The sequence below is a fragment of the Pongo abelii genome, chromosome 1 (genome assembly GCF_028885655.2).
Source record: "Pongo abelii isolate AG06213 chromosome 1, NHGRI_mPonAbe1-v2.0_pri, whole genome shotgun sequence".
In the NCBI taxonomy this organism is placed as follows: domain Eukaryota; kingdom Metazoa; phylum Chordata; class Mammalia; order Primates; family Hominidae; genus Pongo; species Pongo abelii.
The window spans coordinates 111,825,667-111,852,303 of record NC_071985.2 but is presented as its reverse complement, the minus strand read 5'-3'; the positions used below and the strand labels follow the sequence as shown (position 1 = coordinate 111,852,303).

General features: G+C 44.3%; 3 protein-coding genes across 6 annotated transcripts in view; 1 reads left to right on the top strand and 2 right to left on the bottom strand.

Moving 5' to 3' along the window:
* RNF115 (ring finger protein 115) overlaps nt 1–4,003 on the bottom strand; it is an 84,434-nt gene extending 80,431 nt beyond the window's left edge. The window contains exon 1 of one of the 3 annotated variants that reach the window (XM_002810325.5): nt 3,807–4,003. In XM_002810325.5, coding sequence (XP_002810371.1) covers nt 3,807–3,908 — 102 coding nt within the window. In that variant the 5' untranslated portion in view covers nt 3,909–4,003. The remainder of the gene's footprint in view (nt 1–3,806) is intronic. The other 2 variants (XM_009245165.4, XM_054553627.2) reach the window with 2 other exon arrangements.
* The window catches only part of LOC100447686 (neuroblastoma breakpoint family member 12), a 2,265,351-nt gene that overhangs the window by 340,102 nt on the left and 1,898,612 nt on the right, over nt 1–26,637 (bottom strand).
* POLR3C (RNA polymerase III subunit C) lies at nt 3,811–25,699 on the top strand. Of its 2 annotated transcripts, XR_008524245.2 has the most exons (16): nt 3,811–4,400; nt 5,789–5,955; nt 6,491–6,746; nt 6,857–7,042; nt 8,775–8,863; nt 13,309–13,413; nt 13,539–13,631; nt 16,522–16,602; nt 16,843–16,894; nt 17,573–17,633; nt 18,096–18,246; nt 19,929–20,030; nt 20,155–20,204; nt 20,958–21,107; nt 22,382–22,516; nt 24,896–25,699. XR_008524245.2 is itself a non-coding variant. In XM_002810323.5 (15 exons), the coding sequence occupies exons 2-15, from the start codon at nt 5,809–5,811 to the stop codon at nt 22,461–22,463; spliced, it is 1,605 nt and encodes a 534-aa protein (XP_002810369.2). In that variant the 5' UTR covers nt 3,811–4,400; nt 5,789–5,808; the 3' UTR covers nt 22,464–22,532. The 2 variants fall into 2 exon arrangements, 1 of the variants encoding a protein (XP_002810369.2); XM_002810323.5 differs by lacking the exon at nt 24,896–25,699 and having other exon boundaries at nt 22,382–22,532.

Here is a 26,637-nt window from a genome sequence, read left to right as displayed (position 1 = left end):
GAGGTTGCAGTGAGCTGAGCTCGTTCCACTGCACTCCAGCCTGGGCGAAAGTGCGAGACTCCATCTCAAAAAAATAAATAAATAAAAATTAAAAGCTAATCTACCACAATCAAGTAGTCTTTACTCCTGGGATGCAAGGTTAGTTCAACATAGGCAAATCAATAAATGTGATTCATCACATAAACAGAATTAAAAACAAAAACCACATATCAGGCCAGCCGCAATGGCTTATGCCTGTAACCCCAGCACTTTGGGAGGCTGAGGCGGGCAGATTGCTTAAGCCCAGAAATCTGAGACCAGCCGGGGCAACATGGCAAAATCCCATCTCTACAAAAAAGAAAAAAAATTTAGCTGGGCATGGTGGAACGCATCTATCTACTACTACTCAGGAGGATATAGTGGGAGGATAGATTGAGCCCACAAATTCAAGAACAGCCTGGGCAACAAGACAGAATAAATTCTGTCTCTATTTAAAAAGAAAAAAAGAGGCCGGGTGTGGTGGCTCACGCCTGTAATCCCCACCTTGGGAGGCCGAGGTGGGCATATCACAAGGTCGAGATGGAGACCATCCTGGCCAACATGGTGAAACCCCGTCTCTACTAAAAATACAAAAATTAGCTGGGCATGGTGGCACGTGCCTGTAGTCCCCGCTACTTGGGAGGCTGAGGCAGGAGAATTGCTTGAACCCAGGAGGTGGAGGTTGTAGTGAGCCGAGGTGGAGGTTGTAGTGAGCACCACTGCACTCCAGCCTGGCGACAGAGCAAGACTCAGTCTCAAAAAGAAAAAAAAAAGGGAATATACTGTATATTTGAAAATTGCTAAGACAGATTTTAAGTGTTCTCACCACACAAAAATAAGTATGTGAGGTAATGCATGTTAAATAGCTTGATTTAACCATTCAGTGTATACATATATCAAATCATGCTGTATGCTATAAAAAATATAGTATACAACTTTTAGTTGTGAAAAAAACATGATTTATTAAATGTTTCACCCTTCTTCATCAACTCCCTCTTCCTTCTGCTACCTCACAGTCTTCGGAATTCTCAATCTGAAATGTACCTATCCCTCAAAACTCAACTTAAATCCCACCGGCCACACCAATGCTATGAAATTCCCCTCTCTGAATCCTAAAGCACATATCCTCATTCCCTTTATGCTGTTACTTTTTCCATGTTTGCCTTGATTTTCCCCAAAAGCTGTTAAGATCCTTAAGGGCAGGAACCACATATCACTCCCTATCACCTCCAGGACACTCAGCAGAGAACCTTGGATATATTTAGGAAGAATCCGGTTATACTCAATTGTGTTAGGCCTCAATTTACAAATCAGACATGACAAATAACATATCACACCAAAAAAATCAAGAAACTTCTCCAGGCATTAACTAAGGCTTAGAAAAACACCTATTCAGCCTTTCAAATTATCCCTTTGAAGTAAGGACTTAAAGGTGAGAAGAAAAGATATAATCAATTGTGGAAATTTAGACTGTCTTCTCACTCTTTTTTTTTTTGAGACAGGGTCTGTCTCTGTTGCCCAGGCTGGAGTGCAATGGTGCGATCTCAGCTCACTGCAACCTCCGCTTCCTGGGGTCAAGCAATCCTCCTACTCAGCCTCCCGAATAGCTGGGACTACAGGTGCATGCCACCACACACGGCAAATTTTTTTATTTTTTGGTAGAGACGGGGTTTCTCCATGTTGCCCAGGCTAGTCTCGAACTCCTGAGCTCAAGCGATCTCCCTGCCTTGGACTCCCAAAGTGTTGGGATTACAGGCGTGAGCCACCATGCCTGGCCAGCTTCTCACTCTTAAAGGTAAAATAGTGAACAGCAACTTAAAGATCAAAAAAGCTAAGGACGGAATATTCAACAAGGCATCACATTCAACAACACACCACTGGTCACACACATACTGGCTGAATTCCAGACTCCCTCTCTATGGTAAAAGAGTTCTGCAGGCTCTGATGTTGGCTGGAAAAAAACTAGGCACCTGCTCTTCCCAGTACTGAAATATGGCCAAAAAAAAAAAAAAAAAAAAAACCATAAACACACAGCAAAATCAGCAAGCAAAACTAAGTAGCATTTAGGTGGGGAGCGGTGGCTCACGCCTGTAATCCCAGCACTTTGGGAGCCCGAGTTGGGCGGATCACTCGAGGTCAAGAGTTCGAGACCAGCCTGGCCAACATGGTGAAACTGCGTCTCTACTAAAAATACAAAAATTAGCCAGGGTGTGGTGGTCGTGCACCTATAGTCCCAGCTACCCAGAGGCCGAGGCAGGAGACTCGCTTGAACCCGGCAGGTGGAGGTTGCAGTCAGCCAAAATCATGCTCCTGGGCGATAGACACAGGCTGTCTCAAAAAAAAAAAAAAAAACCAGCTAAGTAGCATTTAGATGAAACTATGACTCTGAAGTAGGGGGTGGGGCAAGTAGAGAGGAAAGAATGTATCATAATGCCTTAAACAAAACTTTTGAGTGACAGAAGACTATAAAACACCCTTTAAGCACTTATTCACTGGACTCCATTTGTGTTTCTAAGAAATAAGATATACAGACTCACTTTAGAAGGTTTTCTCCTACACTGTATCTGAGACACCATAAATATAAACATACATTATGTTGCCACTCTATCACAAGACTGAACCTGGACACTTGTAAGGAAAGGAACAACCATAAAGACAGTTGGCCAAGGACGGGATTGACATTCACTCTGGGGGAGCTCCTCGTAGTAGCTACAACCCAACCGAAAACAGCTTCTGGGTTTGTGATGCTGGTGCTGGCTAGTATGCTGCGTAAATGTTGTTTGTTTTTTGTAGAGAGGGGTCTCACTGTGTTGCCCAGGCTGGTCTCAAACTCCTGGCCTCAAGCAATCCTCCTGCCTCGTCCTCCCAAAGCACTGGGATTACAGACCTAAGCCACCGCGCCTGACCTACAAAAGTGTTTTCTTCACAACCACAGCACTGCCTCTCAAGGGGCTAACACTCTGGCAGAAACTCGTGAAAACCAATTTCACGTCAGAGGAAGCATCCCCAACACTCTGTCCCGGCTCTTTTTCTTAGGTGAAGAAAGGGACAGGGCAGGGGCGGAACAATGGTATTAAAGACACTGGCAGCATGACAACCAAAATAAACGAAGTTGAAACAGTACGTCCTGCCTTCTTCCTAAAGCCATTTCCTTCAATAGTGATAGGAGTGCAGGCCGTCTGCAAGTCATTAGTACGCTGCTGTTTTCACTTTCACAAGGACCCTGGAAACCACTGAAGAGCAAAATCCCCCTTTTCGCCCCACAGGTACCTTCCAACCCCCTTTCTGTGCTTCCTTCCCTAGAGAAAACCGAATAGTGACAATCCTCAGCAATCCGCTATTTTGCTTCACTGACAAGGGAGGTGGCGGGGGCGGTGGGGGGTGAAAAGTGGAAAAGAACACCGAGGAAGGTGAGAAGACACAGCGGAAGAAGTATGGGGGGAGGTCATCGTGGGAAAAAGACCAGGTATAAAAGAATGCAAGAAAATTGAGGGGAGAGTTATCAGAGGGAAACTTGCTAAGAAAAAAAAAAAAATTAAGGACTGGGGAGGTAAAGAGGTGAGGTCAGGTGGAGCAGCCCAGGATGAATTAAGAGGTGGGCAGGAGGTACGGGGCCGGGGCCGTCATGCCCAGGGTTTAGGGCCGGCGGCTGGAGAAGTGGGCAGCAGGTATTCGGCAGACCGATGTCCGGGGAGTCAAGGGTGTGCGGAAAGCTCCAGACCCAGTTCCGGGAAATCGGGGCCAGGAATCTATGAGGTTCCCAAGTACAGAGAACACGGGGCTCTTACCGGTAGTTTGGGGCTGACCTCGCCCTTGCAAAAGTGGCAGAAAAACCGGTGGGCGGCTACAGCGGCGCCCGAGTCCGCCCCGGCCGCCGAAGCCTCCGCCATTTTTGTCCTCCGCCGCGGCCGTCCGAGAGGGCAACCGGCCGGTCCCTCGCCAGGCCGCTACCTCCCGAGCTGCAGTCGCCGCCGCCGCCGCCTCGGTGCGGCCACCGCTTCAGAGCCGGCGTCGGTCACGTGAGTCGCCCAGGCCCAGAGAGGCGGCGGCGCCAACAGCTACCCTGCGGCCCGCCTTCCAGCACCAAAGAGGCGCAGGAAGGAGAGACAAACCGCCCGCCCGCCGGCTCCACAAACAGCCCCTCGCTGGTCCTCCAGTCTTCCAGCGAGAAGAAAGAAAGAGCGTCCCCGGAAGCCGCCGAAACTCTGGGGTAGAGCGGCACGCGCTTTTTGCTTTTCCGCGTCCTCTTCGGTGGCGGTCGTCGTCCTAGAAAGGGCGGTGGGCTCCACCTCGGCTCAGAAGGGCAGCGGGAGCCGCAGGAAGCCGTCGCGGGAAGCTCAGCAGCATTGGTGTTGGAGCCTCCGGATTGCGCTGACCCTGAGGTTAGTGGAAAATGCTGTCTGAACGTGGCGGCACTGACTGGACCAAGAGACCAAGTCAGAAAGGGGAACCTGTGTAAAGGGAGTGTAGAGCTAGGAGCCAAGCGTCTTGGAAGCCCTTTCCGAGGATGGCAAAGGATCTGGGAATGCTTCTCCAAAGATATGTGGATGGACGAAATAGATCTCTGGTGATACTGAGGCGGGGTGGGGACGGGGAGGCAAAGACTTGGCTTAGGAATTGGAAGAAATAAGTAAACAATGTTTGGTAGCAATTTGTAATAAGGAAGTAATCATAAAATCAACTACGTCCGTTTCTGATTGTGTCAACTTTGTCAAGGAGTAGAAGTTTAAGAATTGAATACTGTCCTGCAAACAACGTAACCTCATCTCCTGTTTGACACACCCCGTTGAAAAGCAGTCCTTTACCTCCTAAATTTCTTCTTCGAAATTATCATTTCCTTTATGGACTGAGAATAACACTGCCTGCTCACTCCCACCGAGCTGTAAACAGTGACCTTAATTCTTCCAAGCAATGAAGTGTAGAAACTAAGGTCTATGACAGACTGCAAAATCATCTCCCAATCTTTAAAGAAAATCAGAATCACGCATAATCCCATAGAGATAAATTTGATGCATAGTCTTTTTCTATGCATACATTTTTCCTTTTTTTACAATAATTTTTATTTTTTTCAGCTTGCTTCTGTCACTTAATATATTATGAATAATTTTCTTTTTTTGTTTTTTTTTTGTTTGTTTTGGAGACGGAATCTCGCACTGTCGCCCGCGTTGGAGTGCAGTGGCGCGATCTCGGCTCACTGCAACCTCTGCCTCCCGGCTTCAAGCGATTCTCCTGCCTCAGCCTCCGTAGTAGCTGGGATTACAGGCACCCGCCACCACGGCCAGCTAATTTTTTTTTGTATTTTTAGTAGAGAAGGGGTTTCACTATATTGGCCAGGCTGGTCTCAAACTCCCGACCTCATGATACGCCCACCTCGGTCTCCCAAAGTGCTAGGATTATAGGCATGAGCCACCGCGCCAGCCTATTATGAATAATTTTCTACACGAATACGCATCGTACTAAATAACTTTAAATGTTGGTGTAGTATGCCATTGTATGGGTATAGCATCATTTATTGTTAGACGTTAGATTGTTTCCAGTAAGTCGGTATTATAAAGAGAACTAATGACTTCATTATTATTAGCTTTTTATTCTTTCCTTGGGCACAGTATCCAAAAAGAAATTGTTGTTTCAAAGATATGCAAGATTTTTAAGGCTTTTTGATATGTATTGTCAAATTGCCCTCCAGAAAGAATACATGAATTTACACTCAGCAGCTCTGCTTCCAGCATGAAAGACTTTCCATTGTACCATTTTGGTGTTTTTTCCCTAGCTCTCAGACTCCCCAGTACAATGACTCAAGCAGAAATTAAGCTCTGTTCTTTGTTGCTGCAAGAGCATTTTGGAGAGATTGTAGAAAAAATTGGAGTCCATCTGATAAGAACCGGTAGCCAGCCACTAAGAGTAATTGCCGATGACACAGGAACATCACTGGATCAGGTATGTCTAAATGACATTAATTTTCTCTCATTTCTTTCACTCATTTATTTCACTCACCTTTGAATATTGTTCTTCTCACCCCAGAAAAGGAAAAATGAAGAAAGCCTGCCCTTGGAGCAGAACAATGTTATTTCGGGGAGAAAAGGATGAGACTTAGGCATCAACATTTTGTTTCTCAAAGTGTTCCTAGTTCATCACAGCTTTTAGGCAAATCTTTGCTCTTCCCATGCCATAACTCATTTATTCACAATAAGTCTATTAATCTCAGTACTGCCTTTAAGGAATGAGAATGATGAAAGGAAAGTAAATTGTGTTTTGAGAGATAAGGATCAGAGGAAATATAGCAAGGAATCTTCCTGATTTATTGTATTGATGTGTGATTCTTATTAGCTCCTCCAATGGAGAGAGGAAATAAGTGCAGAAATTATCTAGCCATTTTCTGATGCTTACTAAGCTGTTGGACAAAAAATTCCCAGCAGTAATGAGCTGTATCTTCAGGTCTTTCCTCTCTTTCTTCTCTTTATGTCCCATTTAGGTGAAAAAAGCCCTGTGTGTCCTCGTCCAACATAACCTGGTGAGTTATCAAGTGCACAAACGTGGTGTGGTGGAGTATGAAGCCCAGTGCAGCCGGGTATTGCGAATTCTTAGATATCCCCGGTACATCTATACTACCAAAACTCTGTACAGTGACACTGGAGAGCTGATTGTTGAGGAGCTTCTGTTGAACGGCAAACTGACAATGTCAGCTGTTGTGAAGAAAGTGGCAGACCGGCTCACAGAGACCATGGAGGGTCAGTACGGTATCCATAGCTATTAACAAAAGCATAGATCAGCTGGCTACGGGAGTGAACCCTGAGCTATCTTAGGCCATTTCATGTGCCTTTTTCCTCCTGTTATACAGATGGCAAGACCATGGACTATGCTGAAGTATCAAACACATTTGTGCGACTGGTAGACACACACTTTGTACAACGCTGCCCTTCGGTACCTACCACTGAGAATTCAGACCCTGGGCCACCACCACCTGCCCCGACACTTGTCATTAATGAAAAGGACATGTACCTGGTTCCTAAACTCAGCTTGATAGGTGAGGAATTTTAACCCCTGGAACTGTGACTTGCCTTAATTGTGGATTCTTCTTGATTGTCAAGTGTATGAAATGTGCTTGTATTTACCAAATATTTGCTATGTGCCAGACATCGTGGTGTATAACAATGAAAAAATCATGGTCTCTGCCATGGGGCTTTAGTATAGGAGACATACATTAATCAGAAAATCACATCGATATATCATTAAACGGTGATAAGTACTATGAAGGAAATATTCCTATGAAGAAACTGTCATAGTATTATGAGACATGCATTAATCAGAAAATCACATCAGTATATAATTAAACTGTGATAAGTGCCATGAAGGAAAAGTATGAGGTGTTATGAAAATATATAATGGAGACTTTGGGAGACTGAGGCAGGCGAATTGCATGAGGCCAGGAGTTCGAGACCAGCCTGGGCAACATGGTGAAACCCCATCTCTACTAAAATTATAAAAATTAGCCGGGTAGCCAGGCATGGTGGCTCACGCCTGTAATCCCAGCACTTTGGGAGGCCGAGGTGGGCGGATCACGAGGTCAGGAGATCGAGACCATCCTGGCTAATACGGTGAAACCCCGTCTATACTAAAAATACAAAAAATTAGCTGGGTGTGGTGGCAGGCATCTGTAGTCCCAGCTACTCGGGAGGCTGAGGCAGGAAAATGGCGTGAACCTGGGAGATGGAGCTTGCAGTGAGCCGAGATCGTGCCACTGCACTCCAGCCTGGGCAACAGAGCCAGACTCCGTCTCAAAAAAAAAAAAAAAATTAGCCAGGTATGGTGGCGTACGCCTGTAATCCCAGCTACTCGGGAGGCTGGCGCAGAAGAATTGCTTGAACCCAGGAGACAGAGGTTGCAGTGAGCCAAGATTGCGCCACTGTACTCCAGCCTGGGCGACAGAGTGAGACTCTGTCTCGGAAAAAAAAAAAGAAAATATATAATGAGGGACGGGATTCATCTGGGAGTTTAGGCCTCATGTTTCTTTGAGAAGGTGGCATTTGAGCTAAGATTTGAAGTAGAAGCTAACAGTGAGGTAACAGGAAAAGCATTTTTGGCAAAGGGAATAGTATGTAGTAAAAAAATAGCATTTGAGGAAATGAAAGAATGTCAGTATAGCTAAAGCATTGTAAGCAAAGCAAGAGAGGCATGAGATGAGGTTAGAGACATAGCTAGGCAGGGGTCTGATCTTAGAAGCTAATCAGGATCGACCTGTTTAGTACTTGGATGGGAGACAGGCAGGGGCTAAATCAAGTAAGACCTTATAGACCATCTATTCTTTATGCTAAGAGCAAAGGAAGACCACTGAAGGATTTTTAAGGAAATGACATGATCTAATTTGCACTTTTAAAAGATTTTTTGTCTACAGAAAGGATGGGAGAATGGGGCAAAGGTAAATGTTGACAGACTGGTGGAAAATGAAACAGAGAGGGTGAAGGAAACAAGTACTAAGAATGACATCTGTGTGTCTGACTTGCGCGTGTGGGAGGATGATATCATTCGCCATGAAAGAGAGCATTGGAGGAGAAAGACTATAAGCCTCTCTGAACATGTTGAGTTTCAGATTATATCATCAGTTACTTGAGTTTCTTATAGCTCTTCAGCCCCCTAAGCAACTCTGACCTAGAGGCAGCTACAGATGTCTTTGGAATGAAAGACATCTGCTCTCATGTTTGGTTATTTCCTGTCATCATATGAGATATAGTCTAAGTGTTTAATTGTTTGTTTGGCAGGGAAAGGTAAAAGGCGGAGATCATCTGATGAAGATGCTGCTGGGGAGCCCAAGGCCAAGAGACCAAAACATACTACAGATAACAAGGAGGTAATGGGGCTTCTTGATTAGAAGTCCTCACCCTGAAGCAGGCCAGAAAGAGCACTCAGATAACGAGCCCCAAGAGAGCTTAAAGCTTCCTGAGCTAAGAAGCAGTAGGATTATGAACCTCATTAAATATTAGGAATAGACTAACAAAGAATGAACCATTACTGTCTCCCTTCTGAGCCTTAATTCTTTCATTGAACAGAGGTAACAGCTTATGTAAAAAGGGGCCTAGAAAAAGTTTAGGTTGCTCAATATGGCAAGAACCTAAAGACCTATAGGGGCCAGTGGTGAAAAATGGGTCTAAAAACTATACATAGGCCTGAACTCATATTCAGATGCCTTCTTAGCGTGCCTATAAAGATGTCAGTAAGCATCTCAAACTCAGTGTGGCCAAAACAGAATAATTGATTCCTCCTCCCAAATATCTTGCTCCCTCATAAACTTCGTCATCTTAGTAAAAGACACTACCACCTAGGCCAGCCGCCTAGGACACTACCATTTCTGCTTAAGCCAAAATCCTTGGAACCCTCTAATCTCACAGTAAAACATATTAGCCCAGTTTCCAAAATTACCTCAAATCCAACCATTTCTCATCTTTTCACTGCCATCTCTCGTCAACTCTTTGCAAACGCTTTCGTTAATGGTCTCCCTAGCTGCATTCTTACCTACTTAGTAGCCAAAATGACTTTCTAAGTTGTTCAAAACAAAACAACACATCCACTGATTAGACTCCTTTAATAGCTTTCCTTTACTCCTAGAAGAAATCCAAGGTACGGGCTAGGAAGCCTTATGTGATCTAGGTCTTCGTGTGATCTGCTGGAGACAGGGCTCTTCAACCTCACCTCTGCCCCGTCTCCATCTTACTCACTGTGTTCCCCCTACTGACTTTATCTCTTAAACATGTCAAACTCTTTCTGGTCTTTAGACTTTGGCCCTTATCATGCCTCCAGCTTCAAATGTTTGTCCCCAGATCTTCATGTAGTGGTCTCTGTTTTTATCATTTCTATCTTAAATGCTCTTTTCATAGATTTCAAGCACCATTGCCCACTCCTACACTAGTCCCTACCACATTTCTCATTTCATATACTTCACAGCATTTATATTTATAACTGGAATTATTTATTATTTGTGTACATGTTTGTCTAAGAGGTTTGGGCTTTATCCTGAAGGCAAGGGAGAGCCATTTATGGATTTTAAGCAGGGAAATGAAGTGACTGGATTTATATTTTAGGAAGATTATTATAGCACAGCAGTTCCTAACTTGTACTACTCCATGGATGGATTTCAGAGAGTCCACTTATACTTATGTGCATTTTTCAGTGAAGCTCTCCGTACCTTTCATTACATTCTTCAAAGGAACTGTGACCCAAAACAGTTTTAAAAAAAAAGCACTACTCGAAGAAGTGGGAAGAATGATGCAAAACAAAATTAGAAGGAGAAAACCCAGTTACTCCTTTTATAGTGTCTGCTATGTTTTAAAGGGAAAAAAAAAAACAAAACCCCAGTTAGGAGGCTATTGTAATCCAGATGGGCCAAGATTTAGAGTCTGAAATAAGGTAATGATAGGAGAAAGAAAAGTAGACATCTGATAAATATAAAGAATAGATAGAAATTGGTAATGGGGTGGTAGATTATGGAGAGCAAGGGACTAGGGGTGATACCCAAGTTTGTAGCTTAAGAAATTGGGTTGGCTGGCCAAGCACGGTGGCTCACGCCTGTAATCCCAGCACTTTGGGAGGCCGAGGTGGGTGGATCACCTGAGGTCAGAGTTCGAGATGAGCCTGGTCAACATGGTGAAACCCCGTCTCTACTAAAAATACAAAAATTAGCCGGCCATGGTGGTAGGTGCCTGTAATTACAGCTACTTGGGAGGCTGCGGCAGGATCATGGCCTGAACCTGGGAGGCAGGGGTTGCAGTGAGCCAAGGTCACGCCGCTGCACTCCATCCTTGGTGACAGAGCAAGACTCCATCTCAAAAAAAAAAAAAGAAAGAAATTGGGTTGTCTAGGCACAGTGGCTCATGCCTGTAATCCCAGCATTTTGGGAGGCTGAGGTAGAAGAATCACTTGAGTCCAGGAGTTTGAGACCAGCCTGGACAACATAGTGAGACCCCATCTGTACAAAAAAAAAAAAAACACCAGACCTAGTGGCACATGTTTGTAGTCCCAGCTACTCAGGGGCTGAGATGGAAGGATCACTTGAGCCCAGGAAGTCAAGGCTGCAGTGAGCCATGATTGTGCCACTGCACTACAGCCTGGGCAACAGAGCAAGACCCTGTCTCAAAAAAAAAAAAAAAATGGGTTGGTTATAGTGTAGTTACCTGAAAACTTACAAAACAGAACAGTTTGGGGAACAGGTGGAAGTGTCAAATAGGCAGCTGAGTCTATGCATCTGGAGCATAATAGAGAGTTCCAGGATAGGCCGGGTACAGTAATACCTGTAATCCTAGCACTTTGGGAGGCTGAGGCAGGTGCATCACCTGAGGTCAGGAGTTCGAGACCAGCCTGGCCAAGATGGCGAAACCCCATCTCTACTAAAAATACAAAAATTAGCTGTGCATGGTGGTGCAGGCCTATAATCCCAGCTACTCGGGAAGCTGAGGCAGGAGAATCGCTTGAACCTGGGGGGCAGAGGTTGCAGTGAGCTGAGATTGTGCCACTTCACTCCAGCCTGGGCGAAAGAGCAAAACGCCGTCTCAGAAAAAAAAAAAAAAGAGAGTTCTAGGATAGAGTAACAGATTTGGAAATGCATCAATAGTTGAAGCCTGGAGAGCAGATAAAATTACCCAAGTAGAGCATGTAGAGTAAAAAGAAAGGAAAGGTATGGACAGAACCGTGACAAAACACCAGGATTACAGTTGGGATCTGAAAGAGGACTCTGTAGATACTGAGGAAAGGTAGTCAGAAAGGTTCAAAGTAACACCAAGAAAAAATGGTGTCGGCCAGGCCCAGTGGCTCACGCCTGTAATCCTAACACTTTGGAAGGCCAAGGCAGGCAGATCGCTTGAGCCTAGGAGTTTGAGACCATCCTGAGCAACATGGTGAGACCCTGTCTCTACAGAAAAATACAAAAATTACCCAAGCGTGGTGGCACGTACCTGTGGTCCCAGCTGCTTGGGAGGCTGAGATGAGAGGATCACCTGAGCCCAGGGAGGCCAAGGCTGCAGTGAGCTACGATCACACCACTGCGCTCCAGCCTGGGTGACAAAGACCCTGTCTTTAAAAGGAAAAAAAAAAAAAATGGTGTCATAAAATCCAAGGAGCCACATAAAGTTTTAAGAAGGAAAAAATGTCCAACCATGTCATATGCTTCCAAAAGGTTAAATAAGATCAGAAGTGGAATTTATTATTTGAACTTAACAACATAGAGTCCTCAAGGACAATTGTGGAATTTCACTGGAATGCAAGTGACAATTGACATTTCGGTACAATAGTGGAAATGGGTTGCGTAAATCTAGATAGAGATACAGCTGGGATGGCCAACTGTTTGAGAAGCTTGGCTATGGCAGTAAGGAAAAGAAGAGAAGGCATAGGGTTGAAGGAGAATTCTAGAGTAGAGAGAGACTTGAACAGGGTAAAGGCTGATAAGAAGGCGGTAGAGAAGGAAAGGCTGAAGATGTTAGAGGACAGGGTGAAATAGAGCTGGATCCCCAAGAATGAATGAGAGAGTAAGTTCTGGAATACCAATATGGGCATTAACCTTAGGTAAAAGGAGCATTTTTCAGCTGTGATAAAAGTGAGTGAAAATATGAATTAAGAACAAAAAAGAAAGAAATGTGAGGATGTGCACAGAGCTGAGTGAGTTCTGGCCTAGTGTCTTCTATTTTCTCTGTGAAATGAGAGGCAAAGTCATCTGCCAAGAGTGAGAATGAAGAAGGGTCAAGTTGGAGACTTGAGAGTAATGGAGAAGAGTTAAAATAGAGAGAGAAAGGCCGGACGTGGTGGCTCACGCCTATAATCCCAGCCCTTGGGAGTCCGAGGCAGGCAGATCACCTGAGGTCAGGAGTTCGAGACCAGCCTGGCCAACATTGTAAAACCCCAACTCTACTAAAAATACAAAAATTAGCCTAGCGCAGTGGTGGTTGCCTGTAATCCCAGCTACTCAGTAGGCTGAGGCAGGGGAATCACTTGAACCCGAGAGGCAGAGGTTGCAGTGAGTCGAGATCACGCCACTGCACTCCAGCCTGGGTGACGAGCAAAACTCCGTCTCAAAAAAAAATAAAAATAAAAGTTAAATAATAAAATAGGGAGAGAAAGATTGGAGATGAGCTTAGAGAACCTGTTTGAAGTTGGGATTTGTCTAGACACCAGTCTACATGACTGAATGATTTTTTTCCAACCAATGTAGTTGTTACTTTGTAGGAAAAGAAATGGTGAACCATTAAATCCAAGCTCCTCACCAGAAAACTTTACACTATATCTAAATGTTTCTCTAAATCTTTTCCTCAGCCCATTCCAGATGATGGGATTTATTGGCAGGCCAACCTTGACAGATTCCACCAACACTTCCGTGACCAAGCCATTGTGAGTGCAGTTGCTAACAGGATGGACCAGGTAATACCTAAGTGGGTCTGTCATTGGTCATCAGGGACATTTACTTATTTGTCAGATATGGCCATTGGCACATAGAGCCGGGGGCAGCACTGCGATTTCTGAATTCTAGTTTACTTTTCAAACAGACAAGCAGCGAGATTGTGCGAACCATGCTCCGAATGAGTGAGATTACCACTTCCTCTAGTGCTCCCTTCACCCAGCCATTGTCTTCCAATGAGGTGAGTTTCGTGTTCTTGCACTAACTTTCTGACAGATTCTTGGGTGTTAACAACATTTATTATACACAGATCCTGAGTTTGGGTTGAGGTCTGAGCCTTGAAAGAGCAGGGTGTTTGATGTGGAGCAGGGATTATCTTCAAGTGATGAGCACTGAAATGTTTGGTCTCTTAGGATCCAGCTTTTAAAAATCTACACTATTCACTTAGTCAAAGTATCTATTCGTCAAGTACAGCCTATTCCTAATTATTTTAAGAATCCACGATTTGGACTCTGAGAGCCTTGGCATTCAGGACATTATTTGACCCCCTGTATTTAAAATATCAATGTTTAATATATCCAATATGTGTTATTTATATTACTTTCATAGTAATACAGTCATGCATCACTTAACAGCAGGGATACATTCTGAGAAATGTGTCGTTAGGCGATTTCATCATTGTGTGAACATCATAGGGTGTACTTACCCAAACCTAGATGGTGTAGCCTACAGCACACCTAGACTGTATGGGATAGCCTATGGCTTCTAGGCTGTAAAACTGTACAGCATGTTACTGTACTGAATACTGTAGGCAGTTGTAATGCAGTAGCATCTGTGTATCTAAACACAGAAAAGGTACAGTAAAAATATGGTATGAAAAATTAAAAACTACACCTGTTTAGTGCACTTAACATGAATGGAGCTTTCAGGACTAAAAGTTGCCCTGCGGGAGTTAGTGAATGAATGGCAAATTAATGTGAATGTGATGGTCTACACGCTTAGGCTACACTGTATTTATTAAAAACCAGTAACAGGCTGAGCAGGGTGGCTCACGCCTGTAATCCTAGCACTTTGGGAGGCCGAGGCTGGCGACTGCCTGAGCTCAGGCGTTTGAGACCAGCCTGGGCAACATGGTGAAACCCATCTACTAAAATACAAAAAAAAAAAAAAAAAAATTAGCCGGGCATGGCAGCATGCGCCTGTGGTCCCAGCTACTTGGGAGGCTGAGGCAGCAGAATCACTTGAACCCAGGAGGCAGAGGTTGCAGTGAGCCGAGATCATGCCACTGCACTCCAGCCTCACCACACACGTGAGTAATGTGTTTCACAACGGCATTGTGCTATGATGTTACAACAGCTATGACATCACAAAACAGTAGGAATTTTTCAGCTCCAGTATAATATGGGACCACAGCTGCACATGGTCCATTGTTGACTAAAATGTTATATGGTGCATGACTATGTTTAAATATTCCTATATTTTTATATTGTTTATTTTAAAGTTCTACGGCCAGGTGCAGTGACTCACACTTGTAATCCTAGAACTTTGGGAGGTTGAGGCAGAAGGATCCCTTGAGGCCGGGAATTCAAGACCAACCTGGGCAACATGACAAGACCCCCGTCTCTACAAAAAAATTTTTTTTTAAATTAGCTGGGTGTGGTGCCACATGCCTATGGTCACAGCTATTCGAGAGGCTGAGGCAGGAGGATTGCTTGAGCCCAAGAGTTGAGGTTGCAGTGAACTATGATCATGCCACTGCACTCCAGCTTAAACAACAGAGCAAAACCCTATTTCAAAAAAAAAAAAAAGGCCGGACACAGCAGCTCACACCTGTAATCCCAGCACTTTGGGTGGCCGAGGCAGGCAGATCACCTGAGGAGTTCAAGACCAGCATAGTCCAACATGGTGAAACCTCATCTCTACCAAAATTACAGAAATTAGCCAGGCATGGTGATGGGCGCCTGTAATCCCAGCTACTTGGGAGGCTGAGGCAGGAGAATCGCTTGAACCCAGGAGTGGGAGGTTGCAGTGAGCTGAGATCGCACCACTGCACTCTAGCCTGGGAGACAGAGTGAGACTCCGTCTCAAAAAAAAAAAAAAAAGTTTGGTATGTATCTTTATTCAGACCTTGCATACTCTAACATATATGTGGGTATATGTATTTTTTAACCCCAAAATGGGACTATTCATACTGGCTTTTTTGTTGGGTTTTGTTTGTTTTCGTTTTTTTGTGACAGAGTCTCACCCTTTCACCCAGGCTGGAGTGCAGTAGCGCGATCTCAGCTCACTGCAACCTCCGCCTCCTGGGTTCAAGGCATTCTCCTGCTCATCCGTCTGAGTAGCTGGGATCACAGGCACATGCCACCACGCCAGGCTCATTTTTTTATTTTTAGTAGAAACAGGGTTTCACTATGTTGGCCAGGCTGGTCTTAAACTCCTGACCTCAAGTGATCCGCCCACCTCGGCCTCTCAAAGTGCTGGCGTTACAAAGGCGTGATCCACCACACCCAACCTAGTCATACTGTTCTATAACTTGATTTTTTATATGACAGTGTATGTAAAACTTCCTTTCATGTCAGTTTCTATAGATTTGTCTCACTCTTCATAATGACTGTGTCATATTCCACTTAATGGCCATGCTATATTTTATTTTAGTGTACTCCTCAGTACTGGTCATTTGGGTATTTCTAGTTTTTTACTCTTACAAACAACCCTGCTGTGAATATTTTTGGACAGTTTTGTGGTAACTAAAATTAAAACTTTTTTTTTTTTTTTGAGACGGAGTTTCGCCCTTGTAGCCCAGGCTGGAGTGCAATGGCGCAATCTTGGCTCACTGCAACCTCTGCCTCCCAGGTTCAAGCAATTCTCCTGCCTCAGCCTCCCAAATAGCTGGGATTACAGGCATGCGCCACCATGTCCAGCTAATTCTGTATTTTTACTAGAGACAGGGTTTCACCATATTGGTCAGGCTGGTCTCCAACTCTTGACCCAAAGTGATCCACCTACCTCGGCCTCCCAAAGTGTTGGGATTACAGGCGTTAGCCACTGCGTCCGGCCTAAAACATCTTTATTTCAGTAAGGTCAGGAGTTCTAAGTTCCCAAACCCATTTTAAGTGTCTTTTGCTCCACAGATCTTCAGATCCCTACCTGTTGGCTATAACATCTCTAAACAAGTTCTTGATCAGTATCTCACTCTGCTGGCAGATGATCCAGTAAGTCTGTTTTTTCTTTTTTTCTTTTTTCTTTAGCCTGTACTGTTGATAATTTATTTCTGCACTGATACCTAGTATCATCCTCTTGTAGAGTTATTCTCTACCTAGCCAGCCCAGACAATTTCTCCACATCATTTGATAGGAGGGCTACCTGCTACAGACTTTTGGTTAGATTTGTTCCATTGGAAACAGAATCACTGGACTTTCCATTCAGTTAACACTCTCTCTTTTTCTTAATAGCTAGAGTTTGTTGGAAAGTCTGGCGACAGTGGTGGAGGAATGTATGTCATCAGTATCCTTACCAGTTATTTCCTTAGAGTCAGGCAGCCTGACCTATAAATCAGAATGGTGCCTTAGGAAAGAAAGATTTGGTAATGTTTATTATACTAAATAATTTAGAAAATTGAAGTAATTGTTAAATAAATTTTTCTATGAATATTCAGTGAACTGCATTGATGATGAAGTAAAAAGAGGCCAGGCATGGTGGACTTTGGGAGGCTGAGGAAGGTGAATTGCATGAACCCAGGAGTTCAAGATCAGCTAAGCAACATGGCAAAACCCCATCTCTACCAAAAATACAAAAACTAGCCAGATGTAATGATTCTTGCTTGTAGTCCAGTTCCTCAGGAGGCTGAGGTGGGAGGATCACTTGAGTCCAGGAGACGGAGGTTGCAGTAAGCTGAGATCATGCCACTGACTCCAACCTGGGTGACAGAGTGAGACCCTGTCTCAAAAAAGAAAAGTAAAAAGGACTTTTAATCAACCAAATTTTAGTTAAGCAAAACCCTTACTTAAATACTTGTATTAAAGTTTTGGAATATTTATGTACCATGACTGAAACCATAAATTATAACATGAAAAACAAAATAGGGTTTAAAATATAATTATAAATTAGAAACTTAGGAATAAAACTCAGATCACAATAACTAGGCCAAAACATTACTGAGTGACCTTAATTCTCTACATAAAGACCTCCATAAGGCATTAGCATCCCTAGCCACAGCCACTCTGGAGTCCGTCGTACAGGAGAGGTAAGGGGGACACTGATTGGGTTTGGGATCACATACTTCCTATCCCCAGTGAAGTAATTTGATCATTATGTAAGCCCCCAATATAACCACACCTTGGCACACTTTGCCCCATTTTTTCACTGGACTCCTATGGATCTCATGTAATACTGCTCTTTACCCTAAAATAACCTACTGTTTAATTCCTACTGATGCAAATTAACCAGCCTCCCTAAAGCCTTTGCTTACAAATGTAGGAACTGTGGCACTCAAGTGAGTCAGCAGTTGGTGACTGCTTTATGATTAACAGCAGTTGGTGATGCCTTACCATCACCAACCTATGGAGCTGTAGAATAATTTTCTGATCACTGTTCCTGTCTGGTCCTGGCTTCACACATGGAATAGAACAACCACCCCATCTATCACTGGGAAGTAAAGCTAATCTTCTATGTTAGCATGCCATTTGCTTTCTTCATTCCTTTCCAGATTTGGGTCTCGCTGTGCTAGAATATTCCGTCTAGTTTTGCAGAAGAAACACATAGAGCAGAAGCAAGTGGAAGACTTTGCAATGATTCCTGCAAAGGAGGCCAAGGATATGCTATATAAGATGCTCTCAGAAAATTTCATGTCACTCCAGGTAACCAACCAAGGATGTAATAATTGCCAACCAGCAAAGCTGGCCTAGGGTGAGAGAAGCTTCTTAGGCAAACATACTAAACCCCCAAGCAAACTCTATATCCAGCTCTGAGACAGAAAAAATGATTCACAGAGACATAGCGAGCACTTGGAGGATAATTTGGGGCCTTAACTGCCCTAGTGAGAAAGAGGTGGCCGGGCGCGGTGGCTCGCACCTGTAGTCCCAGCACTTTGGGAGGCCAAGGTGGGCAAATCACTTGAGGTCAGGAGTTCGAGACCAGCCTGGCCAACATGGTGAAACTCCGTCTCTACTAAAATACAAAACAATTAGCTGGGCCTGGTGGCACATGCCTATAGTCCCAGCTACTCGGGAGGCTGAGGCAAGAAGGAGAATCTCTTGAACCCGGGAGGGGGAGGTTGCAGGGAGCCGAGATCAAGCCACTGCACTCTAGCCTGAGCAATAGAGTGAGATTCTGTCTCAAAAAACAAACAAACAAAAAAACAAAAAAGTGGCACAGCCAGGACATCATCCCAAACCCACCCTGCCTTTTTTTCTCTTCTCATTTCTGTTCTTCCTTAAGCCTTAATTCTGTTATAGTTTAAATTTATCAACACATCTAACTGAGTCTTTGCAGGGCTATTTAGTAGACCATATGAGTAAATAGAATGGATTTTGGAGTCAGATTACATCTCTTGCCTTACCCAGTTACATTAAGCAAGTTACCACGTTTCCCATCTATAAAACAGTGATGGATGGTGATAATAAAAATAATATGGTTGCCAGGTGCGGTGGTTCATGCCTGTAATCCCAGCACTTTGGGAGGCCTAGGCGGACGGATCACTTGTGGTCAGGAGTTCGAGACCAGCCTGGCCAACCTGGTGAAACCCTGTCTCTACTAAAAATACAAAAATTAGCTGGGCGTGGTGCCGTGTGTCTGTAGTCCCAGCTACTCAGGAGGCTGAGGAAGGAGAATTGCTTGAACCTGGGAGGCAGAGGTTGCAGTGAGCCAACATTGTGCCACTGCACTCCAGCCTGGGCAACAGAGCAAGACTCTGTCTCAAAAATAATAATAATATGATTTTTTGTAAAGATTGAATAGAATTTACCTGGCACATAGAGTTGTTCAGTAAATGTTAGTTGCCTTCCCTTTCTCCCCCAGCTCAGGATGCTGACAGTCAAATGGAAAAAACAGGGAAGCCCAGCTCTCCATTTGACTAATTATGACATAAACCACAGAGACTGGGCTGGGCACACCTGTATTCTCAGCACTTTGGGAAGCCAAGGCAGGATGATCACTTGAGCCCAGGAATTCAAAACCAGCCTGGGCAATATAGTGAGACCATGTCTCCGCCACCCTCCAAAAATTAAAAAATTAGCGGAGCATGGTGGTGCATGCCTGTAGTTCCGGCTACTCGGGGGGCTGAGGTGGGAGGATTGCTTGAGCCAGAGGTAGAAGTTGCAGTGAGCTGATATCACGCCACCGCACTCCATCCTAGGTAACAGAGCAAGACCCAGTCTCAAAATAAATAAATAAATAAAATGAACACAGGTACTGAATGACTAGGAAACAGGAAAGTATAAGTAAAAAAGAGGGCTAAGTAACTCCAGGTGGAATGAGTGTGTACTTTGCCAGTTCTAAAACAGTATAATTTCTGCTATTTTTCTTTCTATTGGACAAATAGGAAATTCCCAAAACACCAGACCATGCCCCATCCAGGACCTTCTATTTATATACTGTGAACATCCTGTCAGCTGCCCGAATGTTGTTGCACAGGTGCTACAAGGTAACTCAATCTGGACCTTCTGCCCATTTCCTCCACACGGACAAGTCCCCTTCATATGCCCACTTCACCCTGAGCTGCTGAAATAGAACTATGTGCATTCCTTGTCTGTCTTCTCTTTCCTCAGAGCATAGCCAACTTGATAGAAAGGAGGCAATTTGAAACCAAAGAGAATAAGTAAGTAACATTTTCAGTTGAGTTATTTACATTTTTCAAGATCAAGGGCCTGAGGGGAAATTTCCTCTAGAAATAGGAACCAATAGAGGCTGGGCCTGGCAGGGTGGCTCATGCCTGTAATCCCAGCACTTTGGGAGGCTGAGGCGGGTGGATCACTTGAGGTCAGGAGTTTGAGACCAACCTGGCCAACATGGTGAAACCCTGTCTTCACTAAAAATACAAAAATTAGCTGGGCATGGTGGCGGGCACCTGTAGTCCCAGCTACTCGGGAGGCTAAGGCAGGAGAATCACTTAAACCCAGTGAGTGGAGGTTGCAGTGAACCAAGATCACGCCACTTGCCTCTAGCCTGGGCGACAGAGTGAGACTTCATCTCAAAAAAAATTTTTTTTTTGAGAAGTAGGAACCAGTAGAGATAGCAACCAGTCTACTTGCATTGAATCATTGGCTTAGATTAGTGTAAATCATGCATTAGTCTACACTTTTCTAACATGCTCCCAGTGAAATAATTTTTCAGATTAAATTTGTGAGAAACGTACAAAAGCACCAAACTTTAAGTGCAAATGAGAGGCAGTAAGAATTTCAGGAGTGAAGTTATATTTCCAAATAAGTTTGTAGAAAATGTCCTTAGAAGGTGACATTATCTACTTTGATCAGGAAAATGGTAAAAGGGTGGTGGGTTGTGCCTCAGACACACGTGGTAAGAGAATCTCCCAGGTTAGGGAAGATGTCTCAGAGTTGTGTTTGTTTGACAGGCGTCTACTAGAAAAATCTCAGAGGGTAGAAGCCATCATTGCATCTATGCAGGCTACTGGTGCAGAGGATGCACAGTTACAAGAAATAGAGGAGATGATCACAGCTCCTGAACGTCAGCAGCTAGAGACCCTGAAACGTAATGTCAACAAGTAAGCATCATAAACTTCAGACCTGCGTTCAGAATACCATCCAGAAAATCCATTTTGACATCCTGTAACCCTCCAACTTAGCACGAGCAAACCTAAACTCACTGTCTTCTCCAGCTCACTTAACAGAATTTAATCCACCTATTTTTGTAAACTAGCAATTCTGAAGATGTTCTCAGCTTCTTCTCCAGCACCATATACACTCTCTTGTTCATCAAGTACTGATAAATTTTTTTTAAGAGATGGGGTTTTGGCTGTGTTACCCAGACTGGCTTTGAACTCGTAGGTTCAGTCTTCCTGCCTCAGCCTCCCAAGTACCTGGGACTACAGGCAAGTGCCACTGCGCTGGCTTAATTTTACTTGAGTCATGTGTCTCAAATCTGGCCTTTCATCTTGGTCCACACGCAGGCCTTCATCACCTCTTTCCTAGACCTTCACATTTCAGTGCACAATTTGTGCACCTCTTTCATTAAATTTATTTCTTAAGTATTTTTTTGGATACTAGTTTAGTGGTTGCTTATTTCAGTTTTGGATTGTTCATTGCTAGTGTTATACAAAAACAACCAACTTTTGTGTTGTGATTTTATATCCCACAACTTTACTAAATTCATTTATTAATTCTAGTAGTTTTTTTGCGGATTCTTTGAGATTTTTTATAATAGGATTATGTCATCTGTGAATAGAGAGAGTTTTACTTCTGCCTTTTCTATCTAGATGCCTTTACTTTTTTTTTCGTGCCCCATTGCCCTGGCTAGAACCTCCAGTAAAAGGTTGAATAGAAGTACAAGAGCAGACATCTTTGTTTTGTTTCTGATCTTAGGAGAAAAGCTTTTAGTCTTGCACCATTATTAAGTATGATGTTAGCTGTGGGTTTTTCCTAGATGGCTTTTGTCAGGCCGAAGAAGCTTCCATTTCTTCCTAATCACCACTCACTTTAAGCTTCAGACACTCTTAGTTTCTTGCTATTTTAAAACACACTAGGTCCTTTTATACCTGTGCCTTTACATTCGTTTTCCTGATTGCAAATTAAGACTACCTTCCCCCAGGACAGAGGCTCTGTATTTTGCATTCTTAGCAGTTTCTTAGCAGTTTCCATGGTGTCTGGCACATAAAGATGCTCGGTAAATAGCAAAATGATCTACTGGTTCTCCTGCTTTCTTTCCATCCACTCTGAAGGGTAACCAAGCAGTTATCCATGGCCACACCCGCCCTAGCCTCTAATCTTAAATATGCTAATGAACATTCAGTCTAGGCAAATGCTTTTACTTTTCACTCAGGTTGGATGCCAGTGAAATCCAGGTGGACGAAACCATCTTCCTGCTGGAGTCTTACATTGAGTACACCATGAAGAGACAGTGATCCAGAAGAAGCATCTTCCTCAGAAGATCTGGGGGGATGGAAAAATAAAGGAGGTGCCTGGATGCATTATTTGCAGTAGGATAAGTTGTATAGTCTTCAACTAAACCCCCCTCTCTATCCCCTGCAGCCCAGGATACACCTGAAAGAATTTGGCATATTTAGATCCATTGCTATAGTCTCCCCTCATCAAATCTTGGCAGTGGGAAGAACCTGAAATCAACAAGGTTAATCATCTATCAGATGCATCTGTTCCCATAAAGAAGTTACCCACACCTATGGTTACCTACATCCCTGGCAGTAGGAAACTTCCTAAGAAGTTAATTTTATTTTCAGATGTCTATACCTGTTCTTTATTTTGTTGAGATAGATAGGTGATAGATTAGATAGATAGATAAATTTTTTGTTGTTGAGACAGGATCTCACTCTGTCACCCAGGCTGGGGTGTAATAGCGCAATCACAGCTCCCTACAGCCTTGATATCCTGAGCTCAAGCAGTCCTTCCACCTCAGCCTCTGGAGTAGCTGGGACTACAGGCATGCACCACACATACCCAGCTAATTTTTTTTTTTTTTTTTTTTTTTTTTTTTGTAGAGACAGGGCCTCCCTGTGTTGCCCAGGCTGATGAACCGTAATTTTTAACACACACACACTGTGTAGGGAATGTGAAAGACTATCACAGAGTAGAAAAAAAAGTTATTTTCGGGGTTAGCAGGTGGATTGTCCCAAGCAGTCACACTAGAATCTGTGGACTGAAGCCACATTTGCCAGCTCCAGGCTTCTAACACATCTGAAACTGTGTACGTAGAACAGCTAGCCCAATGCCTGGCATATGGTAAGCACACAGTAAATTAGTGCCTTTCTCTTCTCCATGGTTCCTTAAAACTGGCAATGCTAAATTCTGTCTCTCAGTATCATGGATGTAATTTGTCCCAGCAGCTTTAATTCATTTAAAGCAGTTAGATGTTGTTTTATAATATCTTCAGTGTTCTCTCACCAATGTGTTTTCTAATTGTTTAAACACTTGTGTGTCAAACAATTGCCAGCCACCATACTAAACACAACATACAAAGATAGATAAATAAGACACCACCTCTGCGCTCAAGCCAGTCACCATCATTTACTAAGCACCTGTTTTGTGCTAAGTACTGGGGTAAGCCTTGGGGATATAAAGATTAATAAATTTTGAGCATACAGTCTAGTAGGAGGAGACAAATAAGTACACAAGTACCAGGAAGTATTAGGGGTGCTACAGTAGAAGAGTAAACACTATGTACAGAGAGGCCAGAAAGGGAAGAGGGTCAGGCAGGGAAGGGAACACAGAGAAAGTGACAATGTATAGTTTGAAAGATGAGGATGCTTTATTTGCAAACTATCTTAAGGGATTAATAACCAGAATATACAAGGAGCTCAAACAATAGCAGAAAGAACAATCCAACTTAAAAATGGCCAAAAGATCTTAATAGGTAGTTTTTGAAAGAAGATATACAAATGGCCAACAGATAACATCAAAAAATGTTCAATATCACTAATCAGAGAAATGGAAATCAAAATCAATGAGATAATGAGAGGTGACAGCGTGCTGGCAGTCCTCACAGCCCTCGCTCACTGTGGGCTCCCACTTTGGCGGCACTCGAGGCCCTTCAGCCCACCGCTGCACTGTGGGAGCCCCTTTCTGGGCTGGCCAAGGCTGGAGCCGGCTGCCTCAGCTTGCAGGGAGATGTGGAGGGAGAGGCGCCAGTGGGAACCGGGGGCTGCGCCCGGCGCTTGCGGGGCAGCTGGAGTTCCGGGTGGGCGTGGGCTTGGCGGGCCCCGCACTGGGAGCAGCCGGCTGCCCCTGCCGGCCGGGCAATGAGGGGCTTACCACCCGGGCCAGCGGCTGCGAAGGGTGTACTGGGTCCCCCAGCAGTGCCGGCCCACCGGCGCTGCGCTTGATTTCTCACCGGGCCTTGGCTGCCTTCCCGCGGGGCAGGGCTCAGGACCTGCAGCCCGCCATGCCTGAGCCTCCCACCCCCTCCATGGGCTCCTGTGCGACCGGAGCCTCCTCGACGAGCGCCATCCCCTGCTCCATGGCGCCCAAGTCCCATCGACCACCCAAGGGCTGAGGAAGGAGTCCAGGCGCACGGCGATGGACTGGCAGGCAGCTCCACCTGCAGCCCCTGTGTGAGATCCACTGGGTGAAGCCAGCTGGGCTCCTGAGTCTGCTGGAGCCTTGGAGAACCTTTATGTCTAGCTCAGGGATTGTAAACGCACCAATCAGTGCCCTGTCAAAACAGACCACTCGGCTCTACCAATCAGCAGGATGTGGGTGGGGCCAGCCAAGAGAATAAAAGCAGGCTCCCGAGCCAGCAGTGGCAACTCGCTCAGACCCCTTTCCACACTGACAGTGTTGTTCTTTTGCTCTTTGTAATAAATCTTGCTACTGCTCACTTTAGGTCCACACTGCTTTTATGAGCTGTAACACTCACCGCGAAGGTCTGCAGCTTCACTCCTGAAGCCAGCGAGACCAGGAGCCCACCGGGAGGAAGAAACAACTCCAGAGGCGCCGCCTTAAGAGCTATAACACTCACCGCCAAGGTCTGCAGCTTCACTCCTGAGCCAGCGAGACCACAAACCCACCAGAAGGAAGAAACTCCGAACACATCCGAACATCAGAAGGAACAAACTCCAGATGTGCCACCTTAAGAGCTGTAACACTCACCTCGAGGGTCCGCGGCTTCATTCTTGAAGTCAGTGAGACCAAGAATCCACTGATTTCGGACACAATAACATCTCACCCCAAGTAATTAGTTTTATCAAGAAGAAAGAATGAATGCTAGTGAGGATGTGGAAAAAGGAGAGCCCTGCCTGGTACACTGTTGGGAATGTAAATTGGTACAGCCACTGTGGAAGACTACAGCGGTTCCTCAAAAAACTAAAAATAGAACTATGCTCCAGCAATTCCACTACTGGGTGTGTATATATATATATATATATATATATATATATATATATATATAAAATTTCCAAAAGGAAAGAAATCAATGTATCAAAAAGATACCTGCACTCCCATGTTTATTGCAGCACTATACACGATAGCCAAAACGGAATCAACCTAAGTGCCCATCAATAGATGAAAGGCTAAAGAAAATGTATATATTATTCAGCCATAAGAATGAATGAAATCCTGTCATTGGCAGCAACATGGATGGAATTGGAGGTCATTATGTTAAGTAAAATAAACCAAGCACAGAAACAAATATTGCATGTTCTGTCTCACATAGGAGCTATAAAAGTGGATCTCAAGAAAATAAAGAATAGATTGGTAGTTACCAGAGGTTAGGAAGGTTGGGGAGGATGAAGAGAGGTTGATTAGTGGGCACAGATAATACAGTTTGAAGAAATAAGACTGGTGTTGGATAGATCAGCAGGGTGGCATAGTTATTAATTTACTGTACATTTCAAAACAGCTAGAAGATAATAATTTTGATGGTGCCTCAATCCTGTAATCCCAACACACTGGGAGGATAAGTTGAAGCCAGGAGTTCAAGAACAGCCTGGGCAACAGTGAGATTTCATCTTTACAAAAAAATTTAAATATTAGCTAGATGTGGTAGTGCACACCTGTAATCCCAGCTACTCAGGAGGCTGAGGCAGGAGAATCGCTTGAATCAGGGAGATGGAGGTCGCAGTGAGCTGAGATGGTGCCACTGCACTCCAGCCTGGGTGACAAAGCGAGACTCCGTCTCAAAAAAAAAAAAAAAAAAAAAAAGGCCGCGCGTGGTGGTGGGCGCCCTGTAATCCCAGCTACTTTGGAAGCTAAAGCACGAGAATCGCTTCAACCTGGGAGATGGAGGTTGCAGTGAGCTGGGATCACGCCAGTGCACTCCAGTCTGGGCTGTAGAGCGAGACTCTCAAAACAAAACATCACTCTGGCAGCACTGTAGAGAATGAACTGGTAGGGGCAAGACTATTTGGAGACTTGCAATAATATTTCAGGCAAAATATGAGGAAAGCTTAAACGAGGGCAATGAATGAAGGCTGGAGAGAACATGGGTTTGAGGAAGTTTAAGGAGATAGCATCTGCATACTTGGTTGCCATTTGAGTGAAGTGAAAGGAGAAGTGGTATCGAAAATGTTGTTTGGTGTGCTTCGCTTGGAGATAATTAATTCGAAGTGATGCCTGCTGTAACAGGTG